Source organism: Aethalodelphis obliquidens, unplaced genomic scaffold (assembly GCF_003676395.1).
Source record: "Aethalodelphis obliquidens isolate GAN/ISIS:26980383/991018 unplaced genomic scaffold, ASM367639v1 scaffold26, whole genome shotgun sequence".
In the NCBI taxonomy this organism is placed as follows: Eukaryota; Metazoa; Chordata; class Mammalia; order Artiodactyla; family Delphinidae; genus Aethalodelphis; species Aethalodelphis obliquidens.
In genome coordinates, this window is record NW_020837970.1 from 6,291,956 (window position 1) to 6,303,940 (window position 11,985).

The 11,985-nt window shown below is 38.3% G+C and overlaps 1 protein-coding gene across 5 annotated transcripts in view; it reads right to left on the reverse strand.

The window, feature by feature from the left end:
- The window catches only part of SLTM (SAFB like transcription modulator), a 44,631-nt gene extending 36,100 nt beyond the window's left edge, over window positions 1-8,531 (reverse strand). For 4 of the 5 annotated variants that reach the window (XM_027123148.1, XM_027123149.1, XM_027123147.1 and 1 more), the window contains exons 1-2: window positions 8,176-8,445; window positions 7,130-7,217 (exon numbers count right to left, since the gene is read on the reverse strand). In XM_027123148.1, coding sequence (XP_026978949.1) covers window positions 7,130-7,217; window positions 8,176-8,337 — 250 coding nt within the window. In that variant the 5' untranslated portion in view covers window positions 8,338-8,445. Of the gene's footprint in view, window positions 1-7,129; window positions 7,218-8,175 lie in introns of all 5 variants that reach the window. The other variant, XM_027123150.1, reaches the window with a different exon arrangement.
- Between the last annotated feature and the right edge of the window lie 3,454 nt (window positions 8,532-11,985).

Below are 11,985 nucleotides of genomic sequence, written 5' to 3' on the forward strand. Positions count from 1 at the left end.
TAGGTTATAGGTTGGATGCTAGCAGTAAACAAGGTCTGGATTTCTATTCAGAATTTCTATCAGCCCTCACTGGGACAAAGGTAAGACGTGACATGCCAGTCAAACTAGCATCATGTGCAACCCCAACCTGTCAGTAAGGACTGTAAACTCCAACTTTAACGATGTTACAAAGTACATCGACAGATTCCTAACTTTTATGATGTCACAGATAAGAAATAACTTAAGGAAAAATCAAATCCCACTTAATTCAACAAGCACCACCAGCTTAGGCACATTTTTGTACAGTCAGTAATCGTTTATACCCCATATCCCATTTAAGCCTGTGCTATGAAAGCTCCTACAACAAACTAATAAATGAATCTTTTGTCCTTCAGGGAATCTGGCATATACCACAGAAATGGGAACTGGTCCAAAGCAAAGTAGCACCACCAGGATGAGGAAGCTAACTGAAAGTGCAATGTAGTCGGAAGCCTAACTTTAATGCTCTGAGGAACAAAACTAGAAAATAAACTGAGTAGTAAAGATAGTCTGAATAGCAAAATAGAAACTGGAAGCAAAATTACTTATCACATCTCAAACTATCATAGTAGTAACATATAGTTATTTTGAAATTTCACTGCAATGATTTTAGGGTCAAAAGTATACACCAAAGGAAGACGACACTAGAATACCTCCTTAATTATGCAGCATTGTTTTTATGGGTCCACAAATCCTTAGTGAAACCACTGGGGCCAGACATGTTTCAGAACTGTCAGATTTTAAGAGAGTACAATAGTGTCTATACCATGTGTTAATTTAAACCTCCCAGTGGCTTCTGGAACAGCTTCTTTCAATCAATCACGGAAACATTTGTGCAATGAAATATATGAATATTAACATCAATTAGGATAAACCAAGACTATAAGTAGCCTCACTTTTGCCACCAAACTTAAGAAAAAACTTCATTTTCAGAATGTTTGTATTTCAGAATTAACAATAAAGAATTTTGGATGGCAATTTGGTTTTCTTCTTCAAAGGCAAAATGGTCCTTACAAGGTTTGGTAATTTTCCTTTTCAAGTTCAGAAATACCTCCAGAAACAAAATGAAACAAAAAATCCACTTAACAAGTAGATTTTAAAGTAATTTTGCCAAAAAAATTTTGTGGCTGAGTAACTTTTCCCCTAAACATTTACAGAAGCTATGAAACGTTAGAAAATGTTCAGTCATAAAATTTCTGTTGGATAAGAGGGGGGAAGACTCAGAGACCAGGCCAAACTGAACAACACTGATGATTCCAGCAACAACCTCTCCTCAACTGTATGAAATCTTAAAATAATCACATACTATGCCTTGTGTTAACCATTTGCATATGTTTTAGTCTCTCTTCTATTAAAATGGTATTTCACTAATGAAATCAGTTTTCTAAAAGGCTTTGCACACTGTCCTAAACACAGCAGCCATCCAATAAGTCATTTTATTATTTTTTAAAAATCTACCATAAAGATATTTCATACTCATTATAATAAAATAAATCTGGAACACACCAAATGTATATTTTTTAAAATCTCTTAACCGTGTCACTAAAGACAACCAAACTGAACATCCACACACACTTGTGAGCATTTGCACAAGACTTTAAAAGGCAGCAAGAATGTAACTTGAGTTCTTAACAGATTACTTTTCTATCCTATCAATAAGAAGAAACTAGCACTGCTTAGCTCAGCATTATTGTGAGCATCAAATAAAGCAATGTGAAAGTGTTTTGAAAACTTTAACAGAGAACTAATTGCAAACTGACAGGCAGAAAGAGATGAATGAAAATGATGCTAAGTTTTAAGCAGTAATCTAGAGCAGCCAGTGGTTCTTAACCCTAGCTGCATGCGAATCACCTGGGGAACTTTTAGAAAATACTGATTCCTGGGCCCCCAACAGAGTAACCAAAACCAACTCTCTGGGGGACAGGAGCATGGTATCTGTATTTTTTTGTTTTGTTTTGTTTTTTTTGCGGTACGCTGGCCTCTCATCATTGTGGCCTCTCCCGTTGCAGAGCACAGGCTCCGGACGCGCAGGCTCAGCGGCCATGGCTCACGGGCCCAGCCGCTCCGAGGCATGTGGGATCTTCCCAGACCGGGGCACGAACCCGTGGTCCCCTGCATCGGCAGGCAGACTCTCAACCACTGCGCCACCAGGGAAGTCCAGGTATCTGTATTTTTAAAAACTCAAATGACTCTAATGTAGAGCAGACTGAGCATAACTGAAGAAGTTGGAGTGAGAAGAACATAAAAGGTTACCGTTTTCAGATTCTCCAGACTAGAAAAAATTTAAATTCTACCTAGCTTCAATAAAACACCTTGAGTAGGTATGAACCGGTATTAATTCTCAACAAGGTTAAAAAAAAAAAACCTTAAACATAAACCTCCTATGAGTACATGCACATGTACGTATATACCTTAGATCATGTTATCTGTGATAAAATCCGAGTGGTGGAATTACGGGCAATTTCCACTTTTTTGTACTTTTCTGGATTATCTAATTATTAAAATGAAAACATTTCACTTTTATAATCTGGAAAACAATTCTGTAAAGCCATAATACAAACTACTATTCCAGGTTACCAGAACTGCCACATAAGGCTAACTCGGGCTGTGGAGTTTATGGTGTGAATGGTTAACTCCCAGAATTGCACCACACCGAGGCCCTTTTATTGTAATGTGTGAGAACTAACTTATAGTTGATGAAATAAATCAGCAAATTTCAGCCTTAAACCCTAAGCCATTGTTCAGTCTCTTCATTAAAGTCATTTCTGATGCCACCAACTGATAATAATGACTGCTTTTTCCTCTAATTCCTGGACAATTCTCACTTTATTTTACATGAGTTCATGAAAGAGAAGAAAAAGTCTGAAGTCTTCTGTCCTTAATTCAAAATGCCTAGGAGATGAATGACATGGGAGAAAGACACTGTGATAAAGTACTAGAAAATTTTATCTATCTCCCCACCAGGATCCTTGACACACACCATATTTGACACAATAAAATAGCTGAAAAAAGTACAAAAGTGCTTTGATGATAAACATAATCCACCATATACAACTGCATAAGTCAAATGCAGGTTTTAATGGCTGAGGTAAAAGGGCCTGATTTTGTGAAATGAAAATGACATACACAACTTCTGAGGTTGGACAATATTCCAGCAAAAGTTATGAGGCTTTCCAACACAGCAACAACTTGGTGAGGGATAAAAGGCGAGTGCCATGATTCACATACTCTAAAAGTACATTTCACAATCAGTGTTTAAGGAGAAGCCACTAGTGCTGTTGAGAAAAGCACCTTAAAAAGAAAAACTGTTTGGAAAATAGTAAAGACTATTAATCTCTGATTGACTGCTGCCTACAAAGAAATATGCAATTAAAATAAGCACCAAAAGAAATATTTTTAAAAGCAGTTGTTAAGAAAGTCATCATATGGCCCTCAGTATTCATTCAACAAACCTGTTATGTGCCAAGCAATATGCTAGGCATTACAGAGATTAATGTAAATAAAAGACTATGTCCTCACCCCCACAAAGCTTCTAGCCCAGTGGGTACCCAAAAAAGATTTATGACAATTTTGTCCCCAAAATGTTTCTCAATGCCACAGTTCTGATTAAAGTTTCCTTAACATCCAAACATACAACAGTTTAAAAAAAAAGCAAGCATTACAGTGCACTATGACACTAAATTATATGAAATTCATTTTATGTGGTTGATTACTATATTCTTATTTGGCATACAAATTTTAGAAAGCTTTACACAGTAAACATGTAATTAATTATACTGAGTGTGGTACTTTCCACACATAATCAGGCATTATGTTTGAATAAACCTGCAACCCGAAAATATACTTGTTTCTATAGTGGGAACAAAACAGATTTTATATAGCAGTTTGAATCTTTTTTAAACCTGCAAGTACTGTAAGTGAGTTTCAATTCGGTAAGTACTGATTACATATACTTCTGAATATTGCACTGATTAACTACTTAAAGTAACTTTGGCTGAAGTTTAGAGGTGACTCGAAAGGTTGAATATCCAAAAGAATGATATGCTGTTTACAGGTGAACCGAAAGAAAGTTTACATCTATAATCTCTAAAAGAAGCTAATGAGGAGTTAGCTCTACCTGTTTAACCACTTTCTTAACACACACCCAAATGATGACAGTAACTCTCACTGGTGAAGCGCTCTTCTAGGTTACTTATTAAAAATTTCATAGCAAAGAGAATAGCAAAGACTCAGAAGTGAGAACCAATCTAAGCTTAAAATTTCACCCCACTAACTCTATGCAAACAGATTTTACAAATATGTTAACCATAAATATTAGGACCCGCTATAACATTATCAACATTTGTTACAAGTTTGTGAGTTTGTGCTTGTAATAACAGCATTTTTAAAAATATTCTACAATATACTTAAGAATGCAGATTCCTTTTCCTCTAATCTGTCAAAACATAATCATTTTAACACAAAAAAATTGAGAAATAGTGACCCTGCACTTATAAGAGAACGAACTTAATATTTCACCTAAGTAACTTTTCAAGACCCATGAAGCTTCTCTTGCCTTATCATTCAACATCATTTAATTTTATTGCTACACTAAGCCGCATCATCATAAGAATTATTTATTTTGCCTAACAAGCTATTAAATGTGGTGTCTTGCTGTTGTCTACAGGACCGCCTCTAAGTAATCCCTTTCTTTATTCTTATCCTTTTCTAGTATTCCCAGCTAAAGATACCCATACTGACTGAGGACCTATGAGTTTTCCTGTTCCTTCCTTATACATCTATTTTAGCTAAAAAAAGAATTTTTCTTCTGGCTCCTAGCTACATATAATTATTAAATTTCAGAATTAAGAGACCCTTACAGATGGTCTAGTAAATTTTCCAATTTTATAAAAAGGAAGTATACCCATTGAAGGAAAAGTAGTATGACTAAGATGCAATTACTTTTAAGATAGATACTTTTAAGTGAAACAAGATGTGACAAAAAGAACATCATATTACAATACTATTTAATTTCTTGAATCCTTAGTTTTAAAAATCTGTTAATTATTAATATTTTTTAAAGTTTCCCTATTCAAATTTGATGTCTAAAAATTATTTTTAAACTTAATTTAAAATTTAAAATCATCTTACTTATAAGCATCTTAACTGTAAATTAATTCAAACTAGGTTCTTAGTTTGGGATTTACATTATGTTCTTTCTCATTCACAGGATTTTCAGAACAATGATAAATGGAACTCAAGGAGACAAGAGCTATTTATCAAACATGTCCCAGAATGAGTCTCATGAAGTACTCAGTTGTAGTGTGCTGCAGACACACAATTAATGTTACGACTCCTGACTAAATACTACAAGATACCTTAACATCAGAGTTATGGAAAAATTAAATTTCAAGTATCCTTATAATCCATATAAGAGGAAAAAATTAACATACTTTTATATATATATATATACACACACATACATACATACACACATACATGTGTATACTGAAAAACTTCTTAAAACGGTATATTGCTGAATTTATTGCTAAAGGTAGGATGAGTGAAGTTCCTAATGACTAAAAAAGAAAGGGATACACAGAGAAATTAAAAGTAGGTGAGAATGAATAAATCAAATGAGATTTACTTTACATGCTAAAATCAGTAATCAGCTTAAATATAAATTTGGGACCATGATTAATACATAACATCTATCAAACTACCACAATATGCTAAATAAATGACATGAATCAAAATCATTATAAGAAATCACAATAAGAAACATGGTTAATTCCTGATGTACTTATTTCTGAATTTTTTATGCTTCCTCATTTTGAAATTGCCTCTGAGTTTGTCAGCAGAGGCTTCTCAACACAAGCTTCTCTAACACAGGGAAATGTATCTCTCAAAGTGATACACTGAGTTAAGAATTACATTAAAAGCCACAGATTTTCAAGATAACTTTGTTACTCCTCTAAACACCATTTCTACCTCTGCCATTCCCATCCCATCCAGAAAATGCTTCTTTGCCCTTTTCAATTTCCTTTGGCACAAATAGGGCACTCTTGCAAACCTACAAAAACTCTCAGTGAGATGGCATCAGGATGTGCCTGGTCCCAATACTCATGCAGATTGCTTAAGATCAAACTTGACTATTTCCTTCTTTTCAAGGTTAATCCATTCAACCATTTTACTCTAGTTCCATCAATCTGGTCTACAGCAGAGAGTAGCATTTAGGATCACTTAAAGCAGTAAAGAGTGTTAGATTTTTAAAATGCTGCAGCTGCATGGAACTTGTATGTAGGTACCAGGATCCAGATACCCACATCATGCCCACCCTCTGACATTGTCCTTATAGGACTGAGGGAGAAATCCGTAATTATTCAAGTAAGTATTTCACTTACCAGAACCTTTCAAATATATCTAAGTCTCATTTATATTGTTAAAATGTTAATTTAAAACAACCTTTACCTATTCATTAAATCACCATATCCTAGAAATATATTCTGGCCTACTTTAAAAGTTATAAAATCGAAATCATTAACATATCCCTATAACTTAAAACTTTTTATTTTTAAGCTAATTAGTCATGGATTTTTCCCCTTCCTTGTTAGTATGATTGGTAAAGGTCTTTTTGAATTTCACTGAAAATTAGAATGTTTAATGGCATAAATGCAAAATTAAGTTCACCAAATCAAACAAAATACTAAACACAAAGGTTATAAAATTTTAATATACTAGAGAAAACAGCAAGGAGCCAAGGTGAAAGATTTGGTAGGAATTCCATCAATACTCTGCCAATTGTGGGGCAAGGTAGACATGTATTAAATCGTATTTTACTCTTCAGGTCTTCACACTATGAAGGAAGAAATATTATGGAACTTGACTTTGTAATTTTTTCAGAAGCAAGAAAGAACTGGTCTCACTTTCAGGTCAGCTTCAGCCAAATCTTAAGGGCTACTAGTCACCCAAAGCCTGGCAACAGTAACTTTTCTTCCTTGACCCAACAAGGCAGAGTGCCAGAGGGAAATAGCAAAGAGTAGCACTATATAAACAGGGCAAGTGGCACAAGAGCAGAGGCAAGTTATATAACCAAAATATATTTTAAAATATGTTTATAACTCGTAACAACCTTTGCCTTTGGTTGGTTTCTTGTTTGGAGTATCAGTTGAAACAGTTAATTCAATATTATCTGGATCGCCTCCTTCCTCTTCAATAGCCTACATTAGAAAGAGAAGTTAATATGCTACACAGTCTATCTAAACTTATTTTAAAAAACGAAATGAAAAAAAAAATTAGCAAACCTCAAGCCTCAAGACATTAGAATTGCCAGTCATTTCATAAACCAACCTCACAAAGGAGCAATTAAACTACACGAGTGAGAGAAACTTTCAGGAGGAAATATCATTAGGTATCAAAATCACATGGAGTTTTACATATTACCCAGTCGAGAAAATTAACTAACACATATTATCATACTGAACAAAAGTCTAAATATTCTCGATTGCAGCAAAGTTGCTAGCTACGAAAGTAAAGAACTAAAAGGAGCTTTCCTAATTTCTATAGTACAAACTTATTTCTCCTCTACTACAATTCCAACGCTCACTCAAACCAGAAAGATAATCAGGGAAGAAAAAGATTATTGCGCTAATGCAAAAACTATAAACCCAGCGGAAAACAAACCCTTTCTCTTACCCACCCATCAACTCCCACTACCAATTACCCCCCAATATGGGGAGGAAACGGTTGGACACAATTAAATGGTAACTTCGCAGAAGTCACCAAAGTAACCAGTCCCTACGAGGCCAAGAAATGCACGCGCTCACCATCGCTAAAGGCTGGGGACCGAGCGCCTCCCGGGTCTCCACGATCGCCCTTGGGAGGCCGCGCCGGCCGTCCGCAGCCTGGCAGAGACGTCCCGGGGGAGGCAGGGGTGCGCTGGGCTGCGGCGGCCGGTCCCGGGCGGCTCGCGGGCCGCTCGCAGGCCAGGCCCGGCGCGCGGGGGCGGGGGCGCCGCGAGAGGGTCCTCGCCCTCCCGCGCGCGCGGGCGCCGCCCGGGACCTCCCCACCTCGCCGCCCCGCGGGCCCCGGCGGCTGCGAGCGGACTGGGGCTGCGGCGGAAGTGGGGGCTCCGAGGCGCGGCCTAAGCTCGCCTTCCCGGACCTAGCCGGGCCTCACCTGCTTGAGTCGGGAAACGAGCACAGTCTTGACTCCGGTGATGTCCAGGTTCCGCCGTTTCAGCTCGGACTTGAGATCGATGACCCGCAGATCGGTGATCTTTTTACCTTCCGCCTGACCTGAGGCGGCCGAGGCTGCCACAGCACCGGTAGCGGCAGCCATTTTAGAAGAACAGCGCGCTGCCTAGGCAGCGAGTGATCTGCAGGGCGGCGGCAGCAGCTCCAACTTCAACTCAGGCCTCGCCGGCCGCCGGCGCCGCACAGCGCTGCGCACAATGAGCCACTAGCCCCGCCCCCTGTCCGCCACCCCGGCGCAACCTGCAGCCTCAACCAGCACCCGGATGAGGGGCGCGCGTGCGCACTGGCGGGAGGCGGGGGATGGCGCCCAGCGCGCGCTGCGGATCCGGACGCTGCCACCTGGGCGGTGCGACCACCCCCCCGCCTTGCGTGGACTGGGAGGTCAGGCGCGTTCAACGGCACCAACGTCCGCCGTGCCGCGGTTCCCCACCGCTTCGTTAGCTATTTTCTGGAAGTGTCTCGAGTCTTGAGCAATGCGCTGGGCACTCTCGGCATAGATAGTGCGCGCGTCACTCAACGCAAACCAAGGGGCGTGTGCGCGCCCTAAACCTCTTCCAGGGAAATACTTTATCGGTTCTGCTGAATAATCGAAAAAATGTGGCCACTGTGCACGAACTAACTAGGTTCCCCGAGTTCTGTTGGAAGGCCGGAAAGAAACGCTGGGGCGGTTAATATAAAGAGTATAAAGGGTTATAAGAATATAATAGGGCTGGCCTGTGTGACAAGTCCCACTAGCCGTCTCGGGAAAACATGCCTTTGCTCAAGAGAATTAGTCTATTCTAGGGCTGCCCATCTCACTGAAAAAGCAGGACAACTTCCCTTCTGCGCTGGCCTCAGTTTGCCATCCTCTCCGGGGGTCCTGATGGCTCAACACAAAATTGATTACTAAATAAGGAATTTAGTTTGTCAGTACTTGTTACCGTTCTCATGCACTGTGTTCACTGTTTTGTCCCTTTCAAAATTTAGGATTCCAAGAACAATGACAATCCTCTTCGGCGGGAATAGCCTGTACAAGTGAGTAACTTTAGGCACTATTATTAATCATCAAAGCATAAGCATTTATGGAATAAAACTATTCTATAAATTCCATGAATAGATTATGACACACAATACTGGCATTTCCTAGTTTTAAAGTTGATGAGGTCTGTGTCACTTTAGGTTGCTTTTCTCATTAACTAATTAGAGCAAAAAGAGAAAAACTGGATATTATAAAATAATACCCGCCAGTTAGGTAGTTTTTTTTATGGTTTATAATGCACTTTGACATGCAATAATCCCTTAATTTTTCAGCATTCTCTGAGGTAAATCTTTGCAAGCCTTAGAGAGATTAAATGGCTTGTCCGTGTTCACATAGCTGGTATGTGGCCGAACTGGTGCTCTTAGTTGCCCCTCACCAGCTCCTTAGTTGTGGCATGTGAACTCTTAGTTGCAGCATGCATGTGGGATCTAGTTCCCTGACCAGGGATGGAACCCAGGCCCCCTGCATTGGGAGCAGAGTCTCCCAAACCTACCTCTGTTTCTCTTACGAGTTGATTCATAGTCATAGAATATTAGAACTCAAAGGATCTTTAGAAATCTTCTGGCTCATTCCTCTCTCTCTCTCTCTCTCTCTCTCTCTCTTTCTCTCTCTCTTTAATAGATGAAGATTTTAAGATTTTTACCTAGGGACCCCACAATTAATTACTGACCAAATTGGCACTAAACCTCAGTTCTCATGCCAGTGTCTTTTACACCCTGCTCCCACCTTCTGTGGACACTTGTAAAGAGGGGTTATATTAACCCAAAGCTAATGTTATATGTAAAATGAATGAGTTTTTGTCTTTAAAAAAAATCTTATAATGGAGTTATCTTACAATGGAGACCTGTACCTTCTGATCTGATGCACCGGAGGATACATCACCTGCCAAATTGCCAAGAATGTTTAACCTAAATCTCATCATGAGAAAACAATCAGACAAATCTGATTGTAGGACATTGCACAAAATAACTGCTCTGGGGACTTCCCTGGTGGTGCAGTGGTTAAGACTCTGTGCTCCCAATGCAGGGGGCCCGGGTTCCATCCCTGACCAGGGAACTAGATCCCACATGCATGCCGCAACTAAGAGTTCACATGCCACAACTAAGGAGCTGGTGAGGAGCAACTAAGACCTAGTGCCACCAAATAAATAAATAAAAGTAATACCTAAAACAACAACAACAACAACAAAAACCTGCTCTGGACTCTTAAACAAAGCAGTGCAGGTGTCTGTTGGTATCAGTGCAGGATTGGTTCCAGCAACCCCTCAGATACCAAAATCTGCAGATGCTCAAGTCCCTTATATAAAACAGTGTAGCATTTGCATGTTACCTATGTACATCGTCCTGCATATTTAAAATCATCTCTAGATTACTTATAATACCAAATACAATGTAAATGCTGTGTAAATAATTGTAAACACGATGCAAGCGCTATGTAAACAGTCACCAGTACGTGGCAAATTCAAGTTTTGCTTTTTGGAAATTTCTGGAATTGGGGGGAATATTTTTGATCCACAGTTGGTTGAATCCGTGGATGGTTGAATGCATGGCTATGGAGGTTCCAACTATATCATGAAAGTAAAAGTAGTAGAGCAGTTCTACAATACAGATACATGATAACTAAGCTTTATGTGTGAATGTTGTTTGGAACCTGGATCAAAGAATGAAAAAGCGGCTTAAATGGACAATTGGGAAATTTGAGGCAATTGGGAAATGTGGCTTTGTATTAGATTGTGTTATGGTACCAATGTTAAATATCTGGAGTGTTATATCATGGTTATGTAGAATGTCCTAGTTCTTAGGAGATATTTGCTGAGGTTCTTGAAGTGAAGTGTCATTCTGTCTGCAATATACTTTCAAATGGGAAAGAAAGGCAGAGAGCCCAGCATGAGAAAGAGAAAGAGATGTGGCAATAAGTTAAAATAAAATAAGTGTGGCAAGATGTTAATAATTGGAGAGACAAATGTGACAAAATTAGGCAAAATTAACAATTAGGAAATCTAGTTGAAAGACATAAGGTTGTTCACTGTATACAGTTTAAATTTTTTATAGGTTTGAAGTTATTCAAATTAAGTTGGGGGAAAATCCACACATAAATCTAATTTTTTGTAATAGAGAAAAAATAAAATGGACACACTATATTTTTTCACTTTTAATGTGTAGGATATTTAATTTTGTCATTTAACCTATGATTCTTGTTTTTTTGAATTATCTAAATAATCCACCTTTAAATGAATTTTTTTTAGTACACTATTTTTTTCCTGTTTTCATCTTTTAGTGAAATATATTTAGGTGAAGAAACATGATGCACTTATTTCTACATCAAGAACACTCCTAGAAAATTGACTACTTAAAAAAAATTTATTGGAGTATAGTTTATTTACAATGTTGTGTTAGTTTCAGGTGTACAGCAAAGTGAATCTGTTATACATATACATGTATCCACTGATAACTTATATTTTATGTATAAAGCCTCTTGCCATTTACTGAGTACTTCTGCACTCATTATTTTGTTGTTTTTTCAAATGTTAACATCAACTTTATTCATGTTCATCCAAAACAAGAAAGGTTCAAAATGACTTTCAAAATAGGAAAGTATGCAACCAATCTGTGCTACAACCACATGATGAGATACTATTTAATAATAACAAAAAATAACTTTCAAGCCATCTAAGACACAGAGTAAAGAAGCCACTCTGAATAAGGTTTCATATTA